Here is a 26,680-nt window from a genome sequence, read left to right on the forward strand (position 1 = left end):
TTCCCAGGCAGCACAGGAGGCGAGAGAGTAAAAAGTGTACATCTGCCAGCTTGCAAGAGAGCTCAGCAAACACGGCCGGCCGTTTTCCGACAGAAGATTCCTCCACGACGCCATTCCACATCCACTGCAAGCGAAAGCAGTAACCCACCCCCATGCACAGAGGAGGAAGGCAAGGCCCAGAAGGGCCAAGCGATTGCTGAAGCTGGGACAAGTGACTGACAGATCAGATTTCCATCTCACTTCCAGGTCTCTCTCTGTGCTGATCTGATCCACTCTAAATGCCTTTATAAATGTTTCAATGAATCTTATCTTCATGCATTGGATTAGCAAGATCAACTCCCCACTGATAATGCAAAATAATCGCGAAACGTTTCAGGCCCCCCTGATAAGACAGAAACTGAACTTGCTGTCTCCGTTTGGACTGTGAGGATCTTGATCTTTCACCTCCAGCAAAAATCCTCTCATAGCTGTAACTTTAAGGGAGTAATGAGCGCTTCATTTGCTTTCCTAGCTGATAGGAAACCTTTTTTAAATATACTCAGATGGCCATGACCTTCGTCTATGAGTGAAAGAGTTCACCACATGTAATAATTTTCTTTGCTCAGGAGACATTCTTAAATTATCTTTGAAGAGATTTGGGCACTAACCCCATTGATGAAATCACACACACACACACTTTAACTTGTTACCTTTCTCCTACACCTGAAATCAAAGCTTTTCCTTAAAATGTATTTGGAATTCTACATGTCTATCAAAGGGTTCTAAAATCCTTCAACCTCCTAACTAAAATATAATCAAAATTCCAGCTATAATCAAAATTTAATGTGTTTACATTGCAAGAAGCATCCTGCCTTCACCCTAGATGAGACGAGAAGACCGCTTAGTGCCTATGAAAAGCAAACCCAGTCCACGTCCTGACACTGAAGTCCTGGCTGTTCCACACAGCTGAGTGGGGCTCAACTCACCTGGGGCACATTTTGTTTTTTTTCTAGACTAAAAAAGGAAAACCATAATTTCACGCTATGGGCCAATGGAAAGCCATTCCACTCTGTTTTGATTATTTTTGTGAGGTTGATAGCATGAAATAGAGATTCTAAATAATGTCACGTCACACTAAAAGTAGGCTTCTCAAAGGCAGGCACCAGATCTTACTGTCCTTTGATTCCCTCTGGTAGAAAACAGTGTCTACATAAAGTGGGTGCTTAACTGCTGGTTGAATATCACCTTCTATTTCTACAGCTGGATGGTGAGTACGGTGGTGTTTACTGTTATGCTGTACTGTGTGTGTGTGTGTGTGTGTTTAACCTTTTATAGATCTGATATTTCATAATTTTAAAAAGGAGAATCCTGAGGCCCATCCATCACACATTCTAATTCAATAAGTCTTAAGGTGGATACACAGATTTTTTTTCTCCTCACTACCCTAGGTAATGCCAGTGTGGATGATCTATGGAACTCACTTTGAGAAACAAAAAAATAAACAAACCAACATAAATAACATGCCTCTAGTTAGTAAACTGCTATTAGTGGTGAAAGTGCCTTATTTTCATCCTTCAAATTACCAGGCTTAGCCTGAAACACAGATAACAGAGTTTAGCATAAAATATTACTTACAGATATAACTGGAAACACTTTCTTAACTTGCCCTGATTTTTATCTATTATGATTCCTAATGCTTTTCTATTCTTTCTTTTTTCCTTCAGATATTTGAAGGCAGAAATCTTTAATTATATTTCTCTCCTACTTCGTTTCATGCTCAGACTTACAAAATTTTACAGTTACACAGCTTTTCAACTGTACTCAAGAATTTAGACTCATATTGACTTCACGTTTTTAGGCAATGGCTTTTAGCTGAATCCTTTCCTATCTCAGCTTGCAAAAAAAAAGAAATACTGAGGTTAAGGAATACAGTGCATCTTTTCCCAAACCCTAATGTTCTTGCTTTTTCATTAAATACCAGCCTAAGTTACAGAGAAATAAAATATCTCTATAACAGCATGAAAACTATGTAACTCTTTCTCTCCAAACTTAGAGAAATAATTTTCCAGTTTCCTGAAAAAGAACCTTATTTTATTAAAGGAATCCCTATGGGAGTTAGTAGGAGGCAGAAGTTACTTAAATTTAAATTCAATTATTCCCTTAGCAAGTCTCATAAGGTTTAAAATTTTTGTACAGCTTTTGGAAAAAAACTGTGTTTGTTTACCACAGAACTTTACATTTAGAACAGAAATTTAAACCAAATAAATGCACACAGTTTTAAACAAAGAATAAGTGTTTATTGTATATCTCCCATGTTAGAATAAAATAGAAAACATTTTGATCTATCTTCTTTCTTATACTTGGAAATAAAATTAGGGTTCATCAAGTATTATTTTTTTTCTATTATTTAAAAAAGGAACTAAACCTCCCCTCCCACCCCACCACACACACACACAACCACCATCTCCATCAATCAGACCATGTCAACAGCACACTTTTGAAAAGTTGCATTTAAAACACTGGAATGAATAAATAAAAATCACAAAAGAAGAACCTAACCGTGTTTCCAAATTTAAGTAAAAGCAGTTTAAAATTTAAAAGCCATAAAATAAGACTGTCAGTCAGCGATACACTAAATAGTCTCATTTTAATACGTAAAGGAGATGCTAGCAGTCCCTGTATACGCATGGCTATACACACACACTGAGTTCCTTCTGCTGCTAAAAATTATTATCAATTCTAGTTGGTTCCCTGAAACAAAAACAACCTAAGTTCTAAAAACAGAAATTGTTTTTTAACTTCAACAAAAAGTAATAAGATTATTTCTTGCAAGTACAAGCTGTGCGTTTAAGGGATGCTATAATTTCCAATCTGCAACAAAACCTTTAAACCAATAGTTTTATGGAAAAAGCATTGAAAATGGAAGGTATATAAGTAACAGGAAAAATCCTCTTCCTAAGTTACACAACTTTTCAAACCAAAACTAGGAGAATTATTCCAAATGACACTAGTGTATCGGCATACATCCTCCAAATCATTAAATACAAATATGCTACACAATCACACATGTTCTTTAATACATGAGAGCATATACTAACCATGTGTATATACATTAAAGATGTATATATAAAAATATGAGAACATAAGCTAAATGTAAAGAAGTTTAATAACACAAAATCTGGAAGGAAAAAAGTTTTCTTACATGTCATAAATACTGCAAAGAATAGTTAGTTCGAAAGGACTAACAGTTCAACGTAGAAATGTGCTGTATCAATTTTCCTGCCACGCTGAAACCCATGTGGGTACAAAGCCACTGCGAGCCAGACAGAGCAGAGAATCATGAAGAAATGGAATTAAAACCTTCACCCAATGGCACTTGACATTGGACTCAGCTTTTGGGCCTTTTTATTTACATGGACCAATAAATTCACTTTCCATTGTAGATTAGATTTTTTTCCAACATATTATACAAAAGATTAATCTTCCCTGACATTTACCTCAACAAAAGCCTATATTCAGTTACCTTATAACATCATTTTAGAAAAACATTCAACTTAAAACTTAAAATGATCTAGTATCTTTGCTTCCAGATCATGTTCTTCCATAACCTGATGCAGCTATAAAATAGTCTACCCATTTCACATCAGAGGATACAACCAAACGGGACTTTGCAAGCTTTATTTCTGAAGCTCAATTTTCAGTATTTCTAAAAAAAAAAAATTGTATTTTACTCCCCAATGCTTGATAGTCATGAAGTTGCACAATATAAACATTTAAAGAACTAGACCAATGATAATAGAAAACAAAGGAGATGTTTGTAAATTCAACACTATTGACATGCAACATTAATGTAGATAATTTAAATATCTACTGGGGAATGAACATGTAAATATTTTCTAATGCTATATGTTAATGTCAAAAAAAATGAGTGAACTTTGAACTTCTGCCAAAAGCCATTTGAGAGCAGAAAGGTTTTTTAGCCTTAAATCTCTTAAGGGAATCACATTAGAAAGAAAGAGATAAATGACATCTTTAACCCAATTAACACTGGTCTCAAATATATCAAAAGGTTATATTCCTCAGATTCTTTCAAGGTGATAGAAAATCATAGCAGTCCAAGACTCGTGTTAACAACTCTATCTCACTAATTATGTGGCAATTGAAAGAATTTCTGGCATAATGAAGCGCCCGGTAAATCCAACTACCTGTCAGTTCCATTCATACACCAAGAAGCTAAATGCGGCTAAGAGGAAACACACAACCATGACGACTGGCTTCACTCTCTATGCACGACTAAATCTCAGCGGAGCCTTAGTGCTGCCTGGCAGTGCTACCATCTCTCCAGTTAATTCACTCTCTGCACCTAGATGCCACTGCACGTTTTCTCCTGTCATCTCAAACATTCATAGCACTTACGTGATCATGACGCTTAGCTGCTGAGAAAATAAGAGGTATCAGAAGTGAACACTCACGTGCACCCCTTCCACCCATCTACATGGATCAACCCACACGCTCTGCCTTCCCTCCTGTTATGAATAAATGGTCCAAGCTCCTACTGATGCTCACACAGCCCGATACCATTTGTTCCCACTGGCCCAAATAAATTACCCCAGCACTCTCTCTTAAATCATCAGCTACCTCTCTACTGCACAATTCCCTTCATGATAGAAACATGCTGTCATCTCGGCATTAAAATAATCTTGACCCCATATCACCCTTGAAATACAGCCCCATTTCTCTATTGCCTTGTATCACAAAGGACCTCAAAACAGTTGTCTATACCTCTTGTCTCTAATTCCCCTCTTCCCGTTTGCCCTTGAACCTATGCCAGACAAGCTTTTGCCCCCACACTCCACCCAAACCACTCCAGTCAAGGTTACCAGTAACCTCTACAAAGCTTAAGTCAAGGGCCAATTCTCAGGATTCATCTTACACAACTTATTTGACATAGTTGGTCATACTCTCCTCCTTCAAACACTTTCTCCACCTGGCTTCCAGGATACCATTCTCTCTTGTATTTTTTTTTTGTTTCATCTCACTTTATGCTTCCTATGTTGCATTTACTGGATACTACTCATTGTCCAAACTTTTTCATGTTGGAGAGTCCCAGAACTCAGTCCTTGAACCTCTTCTCTTTTCCACCTGTGTTCTCTCCCTAAGTAATCTCATCTGATCTTGGCTTGAAATATTATTTATTCACTGATGATGCCTTAATTTATACCTTCAGGCTAGAACATCCCCTGCACTCTCAATTCTTATAATTCTAATTGTTTACAGACATTTCCATTTGGATATGTAATAGACATCTTAACACAATGAAAACACAAACTCTTGATCTTTATCCATATGGCTGACATTACAAATATTTACCAATAGCCTGTTCTCCTCCCCTTCAGGGAACATGAATGACAACACATGGTAAGGCCATACGACTTGTTCTGGCCAATTTAATGTGAGCAGAAGTGCCATGTATTACTTCCAGCCTGGACAGTGAAAAGCCCCACTGTGATTCTCCAATTTCTTTCAGTTGCTGTGGCAACTGAAAATACTCTGTGTTCCATCCAGATGGTGTACCTTCAAGACATGGGGCCTCCATCAACCAGGCTTCTTTAGTGATGGCAAAGACCTCACTGACCCACATGGGACATATACCACAAGCAAGAAATAAACCTGTGTGCTCAGCCACTGAGATTTTGGAAGTCTTAGTTATCATAGCCTACCCTCGTCTACCCAGACTAATACCTCCCAAACCTGCGGTTACGTAGTCTTCTTCTCCATATCAGCAACTCCAGCCTTTCAGCTGCTCAAAAACCCTGAAGTCATTCTTAACCCCTCTTTTTCTGCCACACCCCATATCCAATTCATCAGCATATCCTGTGCTTTTAAAATACACACGGGATCCAACCAGTTTCACTGCCTCCACTACCATCTGGTCTTCAAAAGACACTAGTAATAAAATGAAAAAACAACAACAACAAGCCACACACGGGGAAAAAATATTTACAAAGCACATATCTGATGAAGGACTTTGTATCCAGAATACAAAAAATTCTCAAAGAAAAAATTCACAAAGAATTCTCAAAGAATTCAGTAAGAAAACAAAATACCTACTTTTTTTAAAAAAAAGCACAAAATTTAATATAGTTCACCAAAATACATGGATAGCAAATAAGCACATAGAATGCTTACCATTACTAGTCACTGGGATATGCAAATTAATTAAAAACCACAATGAGATACCACTACATGCTTATTAGAATGGCTAACATTAAAAAGACTGACAATACCAAGTGTTGGTGAGATGTGGAGCACTGCAACTCGCATACACTGCTGCTTGAAATGTAAAATAGTACAACTACTTTAGAAAATACCGTGGCAATTTCTTAAAAAGTTAAACATACAGTTATGGTAAAAAGAAGAATGCTTGTCTGTTGATAGAAATGGTTTACTTCAGAAGCTATTTATAGATGATTTATAACTATTTATTGGTGATTCTTCCCTTGGTTGATAGGTGCTAAAACATACACCTAGTAGATGATCCAGTCACTGCACTCATAAGTATTCCCAAGAGAAATGAAACCATATGTCCACTTAAAGATTTGTACACAAATGTTCATAGCCCCAAAGTAGAAACTGCCCAAATGTTCATCAACACGTGAATGGATAAATTGTGGCATATCCATACAAAACACTACTACTCAGCAATAAAAAGGAATGAATTATTTTTTTAAATTTATTGGGGTGACAATTGTTAATAAAATTACATAGATTTCAGGTGTACAATTCTGTATTACATCATCTATAAATCCCACTGTGTGTTCACCACCGAGCGTTAGTTCTCCTTCCATCACCATATATTTGATCCCCCTTACCCTCATCTCCTACCCCCACCCCCCAGGAATGAGTTATTGATACATACAATATTGGTGAATTTCAAACTAATTACACTGAATAAAAAAACAGAAAAGAAAAAAAGAGTACAAACTGTATGATTTCATTATATAAAACTCTAGAAAATGCAAACTAATCTATAGTCACAGAAAACAGATCAGTGGTTGCCTGGGGAAGAGGGGCACTAAGAAGGGCAGGAGGGAGGAATTCCCAAGAGGTACAAAGAAACATTTGAGAGTGATGGATATGTTCACTATCTTGATTACGGTGATGCTTTCACAGGTATATACAGATGTCAAAATATTAAACTGTTTAAATTTGTGCAGTTTAATGTATATAATGATACTTTAATAAACCTCTTTTTAAAAAGAATATAGCAGGTGCTCAATACATATTTTTGGAATAAAGAAAGTGAAGGAAAATGAACATAGATGCTGAGAAAGCAAAATCCTAAGAAGGAATTGAAGTGGGAACCCCTTAACTATCTTTCTTCATTCAATAGTATTCTTTACTGAATGATGGAATGTAAGTGGAAAAGGAGAAGTAAGTTACTACAAAGCTAATTCCCTCAGTATCAAGTTGTAGAGCCTTTCAGCCAAGAAGAGCCACCTGTAAGAATGAATAGCTCCTGAAACGGACAACTGCTGTCCCAATATACAAGCACTCTTCTTTTGCCACAGTCCCCAAGCAGCTGCATAATTTCTTCGAACTTACCTTAGAAACCCGGCCTCATTTCTCCCTCGTATATCATCTTCACTTGCCACTAAACTTATACTGACCCCTTTTCCATGAATTTAGTTTGTTACAAGTTTCTTAAGAACTAAGGAATGGCCATAGTGGGTATCCTCAGTTTGAGTCTTAGGTGAAAAGTTCTTTCCTTGGACTCTTTGTCCTCTGTCTCCCAGTTTCCCACTGAGGTAGGAAAACCACTATCTTTATTTCATTTACACCCCCACCACCACTCTTCTCTTTGAAATCCTAAATTTCACTCATTATCATCAAGTTTAGCATCATCCTAATATACAAAAACTCTACTTCTTTCATAAGCTGCTATGATTATTCATGTGTCTTCTGTGACATGGCTCCATCATAAAATGAAATATAAAATGAAAGCACAGCACCTAGCTACGTTTAAATAAAGTTAGCCCCAGGACTCACCTCATTTCCACCAACTGCCTTGGTTAAAATCACTGCAGAAGACACAGGGGGAGGCATGCAACCTACAGTCTGCAAACTGAAAAAGAAAAGAAAACACAATTATAAGTGGTATGCTTTTTGCCCTCATAAATAGTTTTCACTGCATTCATTCTAAAACAGCAGAGCTGAGTAAATGAAAATAGGAGAGTGATTGTTGATGCACATGCTCTGCTGAGTTTGGACAATTCTATAAGAGGCAGCATAGAAGATGGTGCAAATGCACAGAGAAGCTTTCGTTCCATCCACAGGCGTTGGTAATTTTATTTTTTAAATTACTTAAGCTCTTATTACATAATTCAAAAAAACAATCAAGTTCTAGTAAGTATAATCATTGAAAGATGACCAACATGGTTACTCATTTGGTAAGTGTGTATGATCTTAGGTTCTTTTGATGTATCTTTTTCTTACATTTTTTTTTTGTAGGAAGTCTTTCGGCAAAATTAAAACTTTAAAACCACTTCCAAAGTTCAAAAATATTTAACAAAACACAAGCTTACATTTGCTGATTCCTGTTTATAAAACAGCAATTCCCAAACTTTCATCTCATAAATGGTATTTTCATATCGCTGTATTATAATTTATTATAGAAATAGGCACGACACAATCATATACTTTTTGAATTCAGACTGTAGTAAATTCTAGTGCCTATTTTTATGATCCAAATCATGACAAGAAGTCTATGCTCTTAGTTTAGGACAGAAAATACATTGCATGGCAAACCAATGAAGCTATGGGTTGTAAATCTAATACTAAAAATAAAAAAAAAATGTTACTCAGCATTCATACAGAATATACATTCTGGGGATAGTGAGTAGCTGGCCTGACTAAAGTTGAAAGTTCATACAGGGAATAGAGGACACAGGGTATCTGACTAATATGTTGAATGTAGGATTACAAATGATTTTTATTCACTTTTATAATCAGGTATTGTCTAAACTTTATGCAATTAATTTACATTAGGTCTGAAATAAGAAAAAAATGAAAGTTTTAACTCATTTTGACAGAAATCATAAGAAAACCCCTTTTATAGAATTCCAGCTCAATTTAGATCAATATGAGCTCCTTTTAAGGATTATTTTCCCAAATGATGCTAGTCTGCCCAATTATGAATCCCCAATCTCTGGGCCTTCCTTCTGATCATTACCATCATTGTCACTAATACTTGCTGAGCGTTTACCATTTGTAGTACTGGCCTGGCATTTTACAGATTTATTCCTCACGATTATTTCAGATAAATACTATTATTATTCTCATTTTATTGAAAACTAAAGTTAAGAAAGAAGTTAAATAACTTGCCCAAACTCCAAAAGCCACCTGTTTAGGGTTAGACTTTTATTCTGGAATCCAGGGTCAAGGACTTAACTTACCTACTCTGCCAACCACTCTGCCTTCTATAATACCTCCCCTACCACCAACACTAGGGACAGGTCCTCTCAGGAATTTTCAATTTTTCTAAGTTTTTCACTCTTTGTCTCTCTTCTGGCCTCTTCCCTTCTATGTACAAGGAAGCAGAATTCTCCTTATCTTAAAACAACAACCAAAAAATCCCTAACCTATTCACTGAATACATAATGCCTTCTGTAGGTAGGATACTACACAAGGGTATAAAACAAAACATAAGACATCATTCCTACCTTAAAGGAGGCAGAAGATTGAAGACCTAAGTGTAGTTAATTAATCTCAAAATTAGTTGAGTTTGCCTCCTCAGCATATAATCCTACTTTTTTCATGGTGTCTCACTGTTGACCTTCTTTAAAGAACACTCCACCTCAATGACCCGAAATCCCATTCTCTCTTTATTCCCCTGAAATCTGACTTATGTCCCTTCTGCTAGTAAAAGTAGTGACCTTAAAACTAATGAGTGATCTCTAGTCACCAAATCCAATGTCCTTATCTCCATATCCACTCTCCTTACCTCCCTGCTTCTCAAAGTACTATATTCTCTCGGTTACCATTGTATATCATCGATCTAATTTATCTCCTACCTTTTAAACTAGTCCATTCTAGTTTTTTGTTGTCTCTCCTGCCTTCTTCTCAATCTTACTTTCTGATTACTTATCTGAATCTGTAGGAATACTTTCAAATTTACATTTCTAGCCTTAACTTCCATTCCTAAATTTGTAGCTGCCTATACTTGCTACCTCAAACTAAATATATCTAATGTTGAATTTACGTATTTTTCTAAAAAATCAATTTGTCTCTCAATTTACCTATTTCTATCAATGGGACAGTTTTTTCCTAATGTTTCAGTTTGAAACTTTGGAGTTATGTATGGTTCCACTCACTCCTCACCAATCAATCAATCAATCACTACAACCAACTTTCCATTCTGTTCCATCACGGTGGCCATCACCCCCCTTCAAATGCTTTACGCCCAAATCTGGACATTTCTAAACATCCACTCTCTACCTCTACTCTTTCCCTTTGATACAGTAAGATAAGGAATATGTGCTCAAAATATATTTACTGCAATGACTTACACCAAATCCTGATGTAGAAGCCTGCAACTCCCTCAAGTTAACATACTAAGTATACGCTCTCAAATTGGGGAGGGGATGGGAGAAAAAGTGAGCTAAGAAGGGCTTCCCCTAAGTGTGTGAGGCTACGTTTGTACTCCTTTAACTTTAATATCCTGAGGGGGCAACTGTATGCTTGTTTTATTTGGCATACTGAGATTGTAAGTCCTACTCTACTCTCTATATACCCAGTACAATGCTATCACATTAATCTTCCTTAATGACCGGTTTTTAGCATGTTGTTTCCTTGTTTAGCACATTTAAGAACTCTCCATCATCTGTAGATTGAAACTCAAAGTTCTGAGCCCAGGAGCTCCAGCCTTCTGTAAGTTGGCCTAAAGAAAACTTTTTATCTTTTTCCCCACAATGCCTCATATTTTAATTCTCTAGTTTAGGAGTACACAAATCCTTGCTGAACCTCTTAGCCTTTAACTCATTATACCATCTGACAAATCATTTGTCATTTGACAAATCATATGCTGTCCCATTTGGTTGGTTACTATTTTATATACACAAGTGTGTGTGTGTGTGTGTGTGTGTGTGTGTCTGACATATCCAAATAAATTGCAAGATCCCTGAATACAAGCAAAATGAGTTAATATCTTCCTATTTCTTGAGTACTCTATACATGACATATACTCAGTAACTATTGGTTCCTAATACACATCATACATTGTAGTTCTAAAATGATGTCATTATATTTATGAGGCATTTTATGCTTTCCTGTAAAATTTTATGTTCATTCTCTCAAACTCAATCTGGCCAAAACAGCACTCTTGATTTTTCCCCCTTGGCCTAACTTATTTTTCTCAAGCTAAGTAAATGATGCCATCAATTACCCAATGGCTTATACCCAAAATCCAGGAGTCATCCTTGATTGCTCTTTGTCTTTCTCTTTCCATATCCTATCCATCCATGGGTTCGGAGAGCTCTAATTTTAAAATATATCCTCCATACATCCATTTCTCCTTACCGAACTTCTGAACCACACTAGCCTCCAAGCTGGTCTCCTAGCTTTCTCTCAGGCCCTCCTACTATCTATTCTCCACACAGTAGCCACAAGAATCATTTGCAAACATAACAACACCATTTCTCATTGAAATCCCTCCTATAGTCTCCTGTAGCACTGAGTAAAATCAGTGCTCTACCATAGGACTCTTGATTGACCTGCTCCTGAGTGACCTGCTCCTGTCCACTTCTCCACTTCCAAGTCATATTATTCACCATCTATATCACCAGGCTCTGGCCACCATGGTTGCTTTACTGACCCTAGAACATACCAGGCCTCTTCCTGCCTCGGAGCCCTTGCACATCCTGTTTCCTTTGCCTAGAACATTCTGTCCCCCAGAACTCTGCAAACTAATCACCAGCCTGTGCACCAAAACACTTTCAATCATATCGTACTGTTTTACTTCGCATCACTTATTTCTATCTTGGTCATCTATTCACTTCTTTATTGACAATCACACCCAGAGTCTCTTCAATGTGCAAAACTACTGGCTCTTGGCCAATATTTTTCACTGTTGTTTTTCCAGTACCTATAATAACCCCTGGCACATAGTAGGAGCTAAACAAACGACTTAAATAAGTGATCTCAACTGATGTCCCCAACACTGTTAAGCAGGCAGTAGCCATATGATTCTTCTCATTTTATAGACTGGGATCCTGAGGTTCAACACTGTTAAATGCCTTTCCTCAAAAAGACGTAGCAAGTTAGGAACAGGGTCGGAATGTAATCTTTGGGCTTTAAGTACAGTGTTTTAGTTATTACACCAGGATGCTAAAATGTGGATGGTTTAAAACCAATTCAAATAATTTTTAAAAATCATTAAATTCTTTTAAAATACATGGCAACACTTTTAATGGGAGAAAAAATAACAAAAATCTATTGTTAATTCAACTATCCTATCAAACACTAAACAGAATAAGTGAAAAAGTAAATGTTTGCCCCTTATATATATTTTTTCCTTCCTCTACATTTTAAAAGCACATATTATACTCTGGATACATTTGGTAAGATAAATCACAAAAGTTAAAGACTCAATTGATAGTGTACATTATACACATACATACAGATCTTACAACCACTAGTCCCTTCCATTTTTCTCCCTGCACAACTTTTTTAAATTCCCAGAAAAATGTCCATTCTAGAGCCTTAAGATTAAGTATATGGGTGTATTTTAAGATTCTGCTATAAAATTCTTTGATGAACCTCCTTCATGAAACATTACCATTTTAAAGAACAAGAATGTTGAAAGTGTTTTTATTTCCTCATAAGATACCACACATAAACTCTTTTGTAAATAGTTGCCACAGAAACAACAATGTCGCTAGAGATGCCCATTAAAAATGGACCCTTCAAAATATTCAAACATACCCTTTTAAAAGCCATTCATTGATGGGTGTGATTGATAAGATCTGAAGAAAAAGCCATATTGTTGCTGGGAAGAATGCAAGTGTAAAGATCTGAATGAAAAGATGCAGTCTGATATGCACCAAAGCACTCGTCAGCTCCTGCAAAAACGGACACAAAATAATAAAAGTAAGAAAGCTATTTCTGAAAAGAGACTGCTACTAAAAAGTATTACCTTGTCTTGTACACCTGAAACTAATAAATAAATAAATAAATTTAAAAAAAAATGACATTACATGAATTTGCTTTTTAAATTGAGATATCATCCACATATTATATTTGTTTCAGGTATATAACACAATGATTCGATATTTGTATATGCTGCAAAACAATCACCCCAATAAGTCTGATTAAGATTCATTAATTTGGAGTTATTTCATAGCTAAATTTTGTACCTATAAACTTACAGACTTTAATAAAAGAAAGTTATTGATTGTTATGAAGTTATTCATGAAGATTATGATTTTCATATAACATTTCTGAAATATTTAAATTTCTTTCAAATATACAATATACCACAAGAGTTTAAATTTAAAAAATTCTGGACCAGGACTAAGCTAACTACCTTTACACCAGTATAGATTTGAGGATTGTTGACACTGTAAACAAATGTATGTTTACCTAAAAAAATAAAAATAATATTGTTTAAAAATTTTAGCAGGACCTATTACATTTGAATTAAATATGCTAATTAACCTCTCTGTTCAGTACACTAGAACTCGTAAGGCCTCAATTTGGCAAGATGTTACTAAATCTACACACAAATCATAATTCTTGAAAATGTTTTCCCCAACAACATTCTATAATTCAAAATGGCCTCTTCCCCAAACTGTACTCATTAGATTTCTTTGTTAACCTTTACAGAGCAGCTATAAGGCATGCTCTGAGCTTGCTACTTATGTATGTTACCTCATTTAATCCTCATAACAACCCAATTAGGTAGATACTATTATCCCTATTTTACTGATGAGGAAATTGAGATTAAGAGCTCCTGTACAGTGAAGATCAGAATCAAACCCACTAAACCCATGCCTGCTTTTTCCACCGTGTCATACTGCTACCCCAAGAGGGAAATAATTCCCATGAAACATGACAAACCAGGCACATGTTACAAGTCTCACAGCTAAAAAAGGATACACTAAGCTAAACTATGGGCTTTAAATATGTAATAAATAACAAGCACTTGCATTTGAATTTCTTTGAGTTATGTGGTTATTCAGTGGAACTAAAACAAATTTAGAAAGTAGTAGAAAACTTACATAAAACATTCAGGCAGTCATTACAGCACAAAGATGCCACAGATTCACTGGTTACAAGCATAGCACTGTCATGTCAAGTAAGACATTCAAGAGATCCTCAGCCTCAGAGACCTTAGCCAAAGTTTATAGTTTAATAAACAGTAGGGTAATACAGACTCATTCACTGATCACCACTTTCTGAGATCTGTCTCATTGGCTTTCACTATTTTATCTCCCTGTGTGAAGACACACAGCTGTTCCATTTTGGTCACAGAACATCCCTAATGACATTTGCCCTAAGGAACTCCTGGCAATCCGGGTCTAATGGAGGGCACTGGGTAGAACAGAAGTGATTCTTGGTCTATGGATCAAACCTAAGAGAAAAGGAGCCATCCTTCCTCTGAATCAGAAGTTTCAACCCAGCGAAACCTGAGCACCAGCAGTTCCAAGAACTCGCAGCAGTTTTGAAAACAAATCTCACTCAGATATACTCAGAGGCATTCAATAAATACCAAAGAAATATTAGTGTTTTTCAATTTAAAAAAAATTGCAAAATGATTAGCCAGAATGCAGTAATTAAGGCATTTCACATATGTCTCAGAAATATAAAACAATATAACTTTTCTGAAACGTAATTTGGGAATATATTTCAAGGACTATAATATAATTCATATTTGTGGATCCCACAATTTTATGTCTAGACATTTATCCTAAGGATAAAAAAAAAATAGTCACAAGCATTTATACACAGAATTGATCCTTGCAGCATTACCCATTACAATGAAATCTAGAAACAAATGTCCAAAGATAGGAGAATAACTAAATAATTTAAGATATAAACACTGTTAAGAGCTATTAAAAGCCATGTTAAAACTGTGTAGACATATGTGCTCCAATGTTCATTGCAGCTTTATTTACGGTGGCCAAGACATGGAAACAACCAAAGTGTCCTGTGATAGATGATTGGATAAAGAAGATGTGGTATATATACACAATGGAATAGTATTCTGCCATAAGAAAAGATGAAATATACCATTTGCGACAACATGGATGGATCTTGAGATTAAAATGCTAAGCGAAATAAGTCAGGCAGAAAAAGTCGAGAACCATATGATTTCACTGATATGTGGTACATAAAACTGAAAACAACAAAAGAACAAGACAAATAAATGAAGCAACAAAAACTCATAGACATAGACAATAGTTTAGGGGTTACTAGAAGGGAAGGGGAAAGGAAGTAGACGAGGGTAATGGGGGTCCAATATATGGTGATGGAAGGAGAACTGACTCTGGGTGGTGAACACACACTGTGATTTATAAATGATGTATTACAGAATTGTATACCTGAAATCTATGTAACTTTACTAACAACTGTCACCCCAATAAACTTGAATTTAAAAAAAAAAGATGAAAAACAGTGTGGCTAAGGCTGTAGCAGTCCAGTCTCTCCCTACTTAATCAACAGCAGTGTAAATGGGCGTAACCTATGGAGAGCAATCTGGCAACTCATCTCTTCGTTCAACAAACATTTACTGAGCACCTGCCACTATTCCAGGTACTTGGATTAGCTGTCATAACCTAAACTACACATACCATTTGACCTAGCAATTCCACTTTTAGGAATTAATCCTTCACATATACTCCCAAATGTGGGAAATTACATATTTTGGGGTTATCCTTTGCATCTTGTTTGTAATAGCAAAATTTTATAAATTACCTAAATGCCCATCAACAGAGGGCTAGGAAAATATATCATGACACATTCATAAATTGGAATACTTTTCAGCATACCAAAAGAAACAGGGAGTTCTTTATGTGCTGATATGAAATAATCTCCAAGATATATTTTTTGAGTAAAATAAGGTATCAGGAGGCAAATAGTATAAAATACCACAGGCTAAAGTGAAGATACACATATGTACATTTTGCACAGAATATCTCTGGAAAGACACACAGAAAATGTTAACATTGGCTGTCTCCAGAGAAGAGAACTGGATACCTGGTAGAGGGGTGAAAGGAAGACTTCTCATCATATATACTTTTGTACCTTTTGATTTATGTTCATAAAAGTAAACAAAATCTAAATTATCTTATTTTTAAATATATGTAAGTAAAGAAAAATTAAATAAAAATATTAAATTACATTAAAAATTTTACAATGTCACATAGAAAAATAAGATTATATATGCGTGTGTATGGGTATATGTATGCTAGTATATATACATATATAAACATAGTTACATATACACAATTTTTAAAAAATATTTTCTATATGTAAAAAATGTTTATACAAAAGGACTAAAACACACAGATGTTAATAGTTATTTTCTAGTCTTTCCAATCTGTTTACAGTGGGGAAATAGCACTTTTGTAATCAGAAAAAAGTTATAAAAAAAATGTAGTTACAGAATACTACCTGACCTAATAAACAATTAGAAACAACTGATATTACATTAGAATAATGGAGCAGTAAAGAACCCAGCAAAATAAATCACATGGGTCTACTGTGCTGGCTTAGAAGGAACCTCTTAACAACAGGGAAATAACAGACATGAAGTGTTTCTAAGAAAGATTTTTCAATAATGTCACAAACGCCCAGTGTTACATATTTTCCAGATCTTCAACATACAACTTGGAAGAGAAAATAAGGTAACACTAGAAAAGAAAAAGCAACACTATAAAACCCAAATAGTATTAAGTCATACAGATCCATGTAAAATTTAGGGCCACATACTCCAATAAATGCCATTATGAATAATTGAAAAGTTGATTCTTCGTGACATTTTGTTTATTCACATGTAATACAGGTCAAATTCCATTAAAATAAACTGAAGGAGGTACTCCACATACGGATGATACGGAGTCTCACAGACAGCATCAAGAATTGCTGAAAATCAGGGGTTCTGACGGGGATGTAACAATATTTTCATTACATACGAATTTCCCTTCTAACCCTCATTTGACCTTTATTTGATTCACTTTCTGAGAGTCAGCCTCACAGCTCTGTGCCGGAAACAAGCAGCATGAGCCTAAAGTTTAGAATTTGCTATAATTACTTCTAAGTGAATGGGATTTTTCTTAAAAAAATCTGTTAGGAAAATAAGCAAAAATTGGTATATTCTGCTCTACTCAGGACCCTTTTCTTTGTTTCTATCCCAGTGCCAAGCACAGAGCTTTGTAGCCAGAAGCACTTGATAGATATTTGTTTAAATGAATTGGTCCTGGCACGGTCGCTTAAAGTGACAAATCAAGTTAGCTAAATATAAAATACACCTCAAATGTGACCTTAATTCACTTCAGTGCAACAAAATTTCAGAAACCATTTCAACAAGTATTTCAAAAACTAGAAATCAACAGTCATAAAACTAAAGATTTAGCATTAAATATTTTTAGCATGCAAGTATTAACAGAGTTCTTTATAATTGCAATAAATGAGCAAAACAACTTTTAGAATATACATCATTACATCAATGTATGAGTAATACTACTACATGAAATGTTCAATATAAATCAAACTTGAAAGGGACCACTGTAAATGCTTTCAAACAAACGTAAGTCAATAATAACTTACAGTCTCCTATGTGCAAGAATGCACCATTCTAGAACTTAATAGGGTAAGAAAATAGTGGCCCCAGATGAAATTAATTTAAGATTATTAACTAGAAAATAAATAACAACAAGATTGCTACCTTTGAATTTACTACTCTGGTTGCCCAGGAAATTAGCAGGGCTTAGAGATGGTTTAACATTACACAATGATGCAATCTAGGGCATCTTAAGTTAAATGGATCTTGAAAATTACTTAATGTTGTGTTCGTTTCCAAAGGGTCTTTTGAAGGAAATGGCTTTGATGGCTACTTAGATACCGTGAGAACACATAAGATCAAGGCATTTCATCATTAGACCCAAATTAGTTGGATGACTCTGAAGGTTTCCTAGGTGCTTACAGAAAAATTTGGTCCTTAGAGAAATGCTGATAGCTGTGACATTCCTTCTTCAACTCCTGCATCCCACAAAGTTGGCTGCTTTACAGAATAGCTTTAAGCAAGAGGCTAAGGAGAGAATCAAGTCTCTTGCCAGATTTCCCATGGCCTAAGTAACAGCTGTAGCTATTAAGCAGCCACCAGGGGACGTAGTTAGAGCAATGTCCCAAGTAGAGGACTTGGGTAAGGCAGCTGCTCCACAAAAAGCATTAGCCAAGCCCAGCAGGAAGACCTCCAACGGAGATCAGAGGAGCAGCCCAGGAGTGGCGAATATGTTTCTGTACCATTGTGTCCCACATTCGAGGACCAACAAAACTCTGGTGTTGACAGGAAAAGCCTGTGCCCTTCTATGCACTAATCATAGTTCTTTCATTTCAGTACAATTTACAAAAACTGGAATTTGGCATATTTAGGAAATACCATCCATGTCTGTTATTTTCTGAAGAAGATTTAGACACAATGGATTTGTCATAGACACTACACATGGATCTCATCTATACCCAAAATGCCCCCAATGAAAAGATTTATACCAACCTGATAACTACAGAATACATAAATTTAGCAAAACCATACTTTTTCCCTGTAGCTACAAGAGTGCTCAGAAAAAGAGGTAACTGAATTTGGTCTTCATTCAAATCACACTTAAAAGAAATTTTAAGTAACTAAAGACAAGATATCATGCAGAAACAGAATTTTAAGTTTTAAAGCCACCCCCCCCCAAAAAAAATCCTTCTTACATAGTAAGATTTCCCTATCTATATAAGAATAAGTATCTTAGAATGACAACTTTGAAAACTCTATGTAATTTATTCAAAAGCAAACGGGTATTTTTTCTTTTTTCTCTTCCGTTGTAAGCCAAAAGGGAATGATAAATTCGACTCATTCCTATCACAGATATAAAAATGTGTAAATTTCTTTAATTCCAAGGAATCCCATGTTCAGTGACACCTGGAACAGTAAATAACATTCGTTCATCATAGGTTGTGACTTAGTATGAAAAATACCAATATTTCTCTTAAAACATTTATTAATACTTAATAGATATACTAACAAGAAATATACTTTTAAAAAAAATACAAAGTAGGTAAAAGTTATGACAAGTTCTCACTTGAGCAGCATGAATCCTGCAAACAAAAGATTATCCACAAAGTTATGGAAACCCAACTAACTATCAACAGCTGAAATATGCCCCAGCAGGCACCACTCTAGTTACCACCATAACCTGAGGAAGACCGGAAGAGGAGGCTTCACTTCAGTTGCTGTATTAAAAACATAACCCATTACAACCACATCCTTGGGGTCCATGCTGCTTGACTCTACAGTTTCTATAACATGTAGGTACAAAACCCAAGTCCTTTGCTGAAGTCCAAGTTGTCTTCTGTGAGGGTGAAGACTTCAGACTAGAGCTACACACGACTTTGCAAGAGGATTCTGAAATTTCAAAATATTAAGTACAAATTCAACTTTTCTCCCCATCTTTCCTGTGTCCCATAAGTGACAGTACCTCTGTTTTTAATGACAGTCCACTGTTAAAGAATATTGTTGCAACAGCAATGTAGGAGACAGTTATTTCTGGCTTCAGTGGTCCTAAAGAGAGAGAAACGAGTTACTGTTAGAGCAGAATTTCCAGGAGAGAACTGGGTCTTAAAGACCAATCCATCGGAGAAGGCAAATGGTACTTTACATCTTAGTGCTGGCCCTACTATCCTACTGTCCTGACAGAGTCAAACATTTGTTCTCTGCTCTCCTGTGTGATAGTCAACATGCTTCAATATAGGTCCTAATTATACCTATCACAGTATCAGTATTGAGATAATAATTAAAATTCCCCAAACCAAAAGGAGAGAATTAATGGAAGAAGTTCCTTTCTCTTTAGCAAATATCATTTAATTTCTTCTAGGATACCCGAAATAAAAGCTTGTATTCATGCATGCATTCCGTTCTCCCCAAGAGTATTCAGCCTACAAATATTACTGAGCACTGAACTTTGTGATTGAGACAACGCAAATAGAGTTACAGTGTACTTAACAGTATGTTGTTAAGATCGTAATTATTATGAAATTGTACCTGGCCCTGGGCATACTGTAGTGAACCAGACAGGCTTGATCAGAAAATCCTGATCAAGCCTTCAGAAAATCCTGTCTGGAGTTAGGCTGGCATCCTCCCAGATGCAGTAACACTGTGAATACAATAGGGACACCCCTAATATTTATTTATTTTTGTGGCATGTACACAATTGGCTTAAAGACCTAATGTGCCAACCAATGAACATCATTCTTTGAAAAGATGTAGCTCTGAGAAAATGACATTTTACATTTAAAAAAGACTTGGTTGTTATAACTCAGGAGGTAAGGGGTATGACTGGCATCTAGTAGACAGAGATGAGGAGTTCTGCTAAAGATCCTGGAAGGCACAGGATAATCTTCCCAACAGCAAAGAATTATCATGTCCAATATGTCTGCAGTGCTGAGGTGGAGAAACCTTGGCATACACCAGCAGTTTAAAATCTAAGATCATCTCATGTCTGACATTCTATTCAGCTCTCTTATGCTGAGTTGAAGAATGTCCCCCCAAAATTCACGTCCACACAGAACCTGTGAATGTGACCTTATTTGGAAATAGGGTCTTTGAAGATAGATGTAATCAAATTAAGATGAGTTCTCATCAGATTAGGGTGAGCCCTGATCCAATGACTGGCGTTCTTACAAGAAGAAGGAAGTTTGGACAGTCACACACAGAGGAAAGATGGCCATGTGGAGACTGAGGCAGAGACCAGAGGTTTTTTTACCAAGCAATGCTGGTAATCAGCAACCACCGAAAACTAGAAGAAGCCAGGAAAGATTCACCCCTAGGGCCTTGGGTGGAAGCTCCGCCCTGCCAACATGCTAATCAGACTTTAGGCTCTAGAACTGTGAGAAAATACATTTCTGCCATTTTAACCCCCCCAGTTTGCGGTAATTTGTTGTGGCAGTTCTAAGAAACTAATGGAAGGAAAGGGAAGGGAAAGGAAGGGAAGGAAAAGGAAGGGAAGGGAAGGGAAGGGAAGGGAAGGGAAGGGAAGGGAAGGGAAGGGAAGGGAAGGGAAGGGAAGGGAAGGGAAGGGAAGGGAAGGGAAGAAATTACTACACCCTTTAAGCAAAAGAACAGGACAGCATTCACGGCTTCTCCATTCTCTGGAACTCTTCACCATACCTACAGATATTTCTCAATTGCAAGCTCAGGAAAAAATCACCATTCATTCAGTCAACAAATATTTATTGAGCAACTACTATATTTTAGGCATTTGTAGTAGTACATCAGTGAATTTAAAAAACAAAGATCTCCTCAAACATTGCAATAAATTCTTTTATGTATCTGGCACTTAAACAAATCATTTTGCTGAGATCTGAGAAAAGAGAGCAAAAGGGAGAAGGAAAGTGCAAATGTAACTACATATCAGGGCAGTAAAGGCTGTTCAAAAATACTATTTTTATATTTGTGAATGAATCTGTCTCAGCAGCTCACACTTAGAAATAATGTGTCCTCAACAACTGAGAAAGCGGAGTCAGAAGCAGATTTCAAAGTCAGGAATCTGACTGGTTTTGAAAGTAAATACCTTCCAGGGATTTTAAATGCCGTTTTTCAAACTTCATATCATTTTTGTTTTCCTCTAATCCCCTGCTTTTTATAAGACCTTATTCTTGTTAACTGTGGGTCTGCCCACAGTGGTGCCTCCAGCATTTCTATACAGGATGGGTTAGAGTAAGCGATATGGTCATAAATGAGAGTGAGGGGAAACGTCTAAAGATGTGTCTCTATAGCAAGGATGTGGCATTTACTTAGACTGCATGTTTCCTGAGGGTACCTGACGCATCTACCTTACTTGGCCAACCACCGAATTTTTTAAGAACTCTTTCCACACTTCACATGCACATACATAAATCCACATAATCACTATTAACTAATTGGCGTAATTCAGTGGAATGATTTGATTCCTGACTTTCAATGTATTAAATCGTGGAGACATTATTGTATACTGGGTTTTTTTATTAGATGCATATCCAAATAACTCTAAGCCATGAAAGGACATGGTAAGGATCCTCCTGGGCTACCTACAATGTTCCTTTTAAACGGGAAGGATAAATTCATTCTGATTGGGAGACCCTAAAGTCTCTTTGAGACATGACACCGAGATGCTAACAGAACGAACACTCAACTTGTGAATGCGGAACTAGAAGTCACCCAGGTCTGCAATGAAAACTTAGTAAATATTTGCACAGAGGTAATAGTTGAAACTATGTTTTAAAAAATGACATCTGGCCCTCTCCAAGATAATAATTATATCCTCCAAATCACCAAAATAACCAGATCCAGAGCTTAAGATGTCTATAAAGCTAAAGTGGAAATACAAGTTTTTAACTTTTGCTTTAAACAAAAGAAAAAAAAATGTTTATCAGTGAAAATGAAATGAGGTAGCAAAATCAAAAGAAAAATTGGCCATAAAAAAAGTGAAGCAATTTTGGAGCTCCAAAACCCATGTTTTTTAATGGGGGTAGAGTAATGATTTGGAATGCTTAAAAATTCAAGGAACTATTACCATCTCATAAAATCTACTCATCACCAAAGTAAATTTCACTTCTAAAGTAACCTAAGATATTCATGCTAATATACTTAAGCTGATAGCATGTTTTTGGTTATGTTTTTTTTAATGGAAAAACAAATAATTTAAATTAAGATGCAGGTAGAAATGAGAAACGTCTTCTGTACCTCAAAGAAGTAAGCCTTTCTTTTCCTGAGAATGAATAGCACAGTGCTGAACTCCAGTAAACTCGAAGGCATGCATCGCTCAGGGCTGCTCTGAGTGGCAATGGGACAGGTTATCGACACCTCAGAATCTATATACATTTACATCTACTGTGGCTCTTTATTTCAATCTTCTTCTATATATTTAAAAATGAAATGTAACTGAGTAAAAAGAACAGTGAAGTAAGAATTAAATAATCTAGGCTAGTACCGATTACACTGTCTCCCATTTAGAAAGTCATTCAACTTCTTTAATTTTAGGGTTCCCACATCTATACATTTCCTGTCATACATAATTCACCAATTGGCTATGAAGATTGTTTTAAAGGGAGGTCAGATCATAGTTGTGATGCCTTAAGTACAGCAGTCTTACTTACACTTAAAAATAAGGAGTGTACTCATTAAGGTATTGGGCCAGGTAAAGGTGAAAGGTACATCTTAAGCTGAAGAATACCAAAACTTTTCCTGTTTAAAAGAATATCTGAAAAACTGTCATACTAAAAATTGTTCAGTCAATGTGAATGTATGAAAAATCACATTCCCAATGTACAGAGCCCATGGAAACTTTGACTAAAAATTAGAAGCCAAAAGAGGTGCTTTGGACTATTCTAAAGAGCAGACCTTGTTCCTAAATTTTTGTTGTACTAACTAGAGGAGTGAAAGTATTACTTGGTACTGTTTGGAGGTTTGTTTTTATTTAAGAGGTTTTACAGGGAGGAAAGCCAATCAAAGCTCAATAGAAGTATCAAGAACTTAACCTGACAGCCTATATAAGAAATCCCAAACAACTGTTTAACTTTGGTTTATAGAAAGTTATCAAAGTTATCAAAGAAATCATATGAGTTTACCGTTGTCTAAAATTAGCTGATTCTGCTCTGCTCCTTTGGACTAAAAATCAGGGCATGAAAAACATCTTTATTACAGGGAGCCCTTCTTTACTATGGTGATTCATTTTTAATGATTTTTCACCCAAAAAATATTTCTATAGATTTTGCAACTGGTATGAAATAAGGGGGAGTGCTGGTCTCTAGTTCTTCCTCTTCCCTAACTAACCTAGCTAACTTAATTGAGGGTTGGCCGCCTGACCTCAGGTCTCAGTATCTTTAACTGTAAAAGAAGCTTGTTGGCTTAAAATACTTTAAAATTCCCTTTTAGCTCTTAACGTTCTACTCTTTTAAAATTAAACAAAGAAATGAATTATCCTGGATTAATGGCATAAGGACTAGTGAGAATGGGGAACATTATTTCTAAAGTATAATAATGAAACAAAACTTCAAGAAGCAGAGTTCCAGGGCATGAGGAAGATTACAGAATCCATCTCACCTATGCCACTGAGGGAAGCCCTAGGGAAATTATTCGGCTTTCAACAACCTTTCTTCGCACAGAGCACCCCGAAATGTAAGATACAAGATACTGTAGCAAACCTAGGCCCTGCAGATCTAAACTTAAAGATCATACATCACCTGTAACTTCACCTTAACACCAAGCAAATAAAAGATCCAACACCAGAAGCTGTGAGATGTACTAGTGGAGTGAGTCAGGTGTGCATTCCCGATCACCATAAAGCCACTCTCTAACTTTAATTCTCACTATCCAGCTAACTGCAGGGACAAGGGGTACTCCTTTGACAGAACCCCAAACACCGACATTCACGGATTTCCCAAAAGCTCGCAGAGAAGCTACGTCAAAGAAGAAACTGGTACCTTCTGGGGGAGAAACCACCATGAATAACAGCTTTATTCTCAGTTGTATACATTGCACATTTTGTACTACGTTGAATATAGAAGAAAAAACACATAAAATAACAAAACGAGTTTTAATCCCCACAATCTTCATTCAAGTAATTCCTTTTAAATATTCCCTGAAGCTACTTCCAAACGGAGGTATTGAAAGTAGAGCGTGGAAGGAACCACGGTTCTCCGGAGAGATTTTATTCACTTCCATCACCTTGTAACAACAAGGCACAAATAACTTCAAACATCCTCCTGAGCACTTACGAACGTACCAAGTGCGAGCTCACTTCTCTCATTGCACGACTGACTGATGTATGAAACCTGTGCGTGGAAACTAACACACAAGGCCCAAAACAAACAAGGCATTGAAGAAAGTCAATCAATGTTTATGAAAAGGGGGACATGATAGTCTGGGGGGGGTGGGGGGGGCATAAATAGCCATTGATATTTCCAGTCATTTCCCCCAGTGCCCGTCCCCACATCACAAGGCTCCCACTTCAGACATTTGAGGATGACTTTCGTCCGCCTACATTTCCTGGCCAACACACACACCACACACACAGTCGAAAAGAGCCCGCATCTGTTAGGCTGCGAAGGGTCGCGACTGAGTCCCCGCAGCACACGGAAGTGGAGTTCTGTAATGTAAACGTGCAACGTGTCAGTCAGCGCGGTCCCTCTCCAACACGTGGGCCACAGAATCCGAATCGGAGGAAAAAGGGGGGAGGGGGGGGTCCCTCGTTCTGTTCCTTCCCACTGTCTTCAAGGCGGGTGGGGGAAGAAGGGGTCGGCCCTAGACCAGCTAACGGGCTCCACTCCGAGGTAGATGAGAAACTCCTGGCAGCCCAGCATCCCGTGGGATGGGATGCCACTGCGAGGAGAAGCAGCACAAGTTTCATCCTCAGGACCCTCACTGCTCCACACGACACATGCTCACCGATGACTCTCGGGAAAGGCACCCCGCGTTCCAAGTCCTTTGCCCGGTGCCCCATTCCGAATCCTCGGGGGGGGGGGGCTGGCAAATTGACCCATCGGCCAAAGGGCCAAGGACACCCCGCGCTGGGCAGTGCTCCCGGGAGGCAGGCACTTCCCAGGGGCGCTCTCCCCACCTCTCCAGGACTCGAAAATTAGTTCTGAAGTGGGCATCGCGGTGGAGCTCGCGGGGGTGCAGACTTACCCCCATTCACCCCCACGGACGGCTTCAGCTTAGCTCCGGCGATCGCCAGCACTATTCCAATCATGAACCATTCTTTCCTCATTCTCTCCAGCAGCCTCATGTTTGTTAGGGTGGGTGGGTTTTGTTTATTTGTTGGGCTTTTTGTCTTTTTAAGCTGCGATCGCTTAATCCCCGGGGCGTCTCCACACTTTCCACGGTCCCTCTGGACATGCAGCAAAGCAAGTCAAATTGCTACTTGTAAACTAAAGACCTGCCGATTGCTCCGGCGGCTTCGAGGAGGGCTGGGAGTAGTAGTATCCAGTGACAGGAAAGCCTCACTGAGCGCCGCCATCACTACCGTGCGCCTCCTAATAGACGCGCACAGAGCCAGACCCGCTCTGGCCCGAGCTCCCTGGCGTGAAAGCCGGCCAGCGCAGGCAATCGGGAAATGGGAGGCTAGCCTCCGGGTAGGACTGACAGGTTTGTCACTGTCAAGGCCTGCGGAACCTTAGGAATGACTAGGGCGGGGAGAAGCGTGAGGCTCCACGGCCACCTAGCCTTATCAAAGGTCCCTCTCCAACAAACCTTTAGGCACCACCTCCCGCGCCCCTGGAGCGTATCTACGGAGAAGCTCTCCGCTTCGCCAGGAGACTGCGGGAAGGGTTGGCGTGCGCTTGGGGCAGGGATTTCTCTGTCCGCAGCGGCCGCGGCGGGGTGCAGGTTTATTTGCGGCGCGCATCGTCGGGGCATTACGACGCTTCCCGGACGCCCGCGTTGACGTGTGCGCGGGGGAAA

The 26,680-nt window shown here is 37.6% G+C and overlaps 1 protein-coding gene across 3 annotated transcripts in view; it reads right to left on the bottom strand.

Annotated features, from left to right (window-relative positions):
* Nucleotides 1–26,248, bottom strand: part of SLC10A7 (solute carrier family 10 member 7) — a 222,926-nt gene extending 196,678 nt beyond the window's left edge. For 2 of the 3 annotated variants that reach the window (XM_081075669.1, XM_081075671.1), the window contains exons 1-4: nucleotides 25,907–26,248; nucleotides 19,722–19,804; nucleotides 12,961–13,097; nucleotides 8,029–8,104 (exon numbers count right to left, since the gene is read on the bottom strand). In XM_081075669.1, coding sequence (XP_080931795.1) covers nucleotides 8,029–8,104; nucleotides 12,961–13,097; nucleotides 19,722–19,804; nucleotides 25,907–26,006 — 396 coding nt within the window. In that variant the 5' untranslated portion in view covers nucleotides 26,007–26,248. The remainder of the gene's footprint in view (nucleotides 1–8,028; nucleotides 8,105–12,960; nucleotides 13,098–19,721; nucleotides 19,805–25,906) is intronic. The other variant, XM_081075670.1, reaches the window with a different exon arrangement.
* Nucleotides 26,249–26,680: the final 432 nt, after the last annotated feature.

This window comes from Rhinolophus hipposideros (genome assembly GCF_964194185.1).
Source record: "Rhinolophus hipposideros genome assembly, chromosome: 16".
In the NCBI taxonomy this organism is placed as follows: Eukaryota; Metazoa; Chordata; class Mammalia; order Chiroptera; family Rhinolophidae; genus Rhinolophus; species Rhinolophus hipposideros.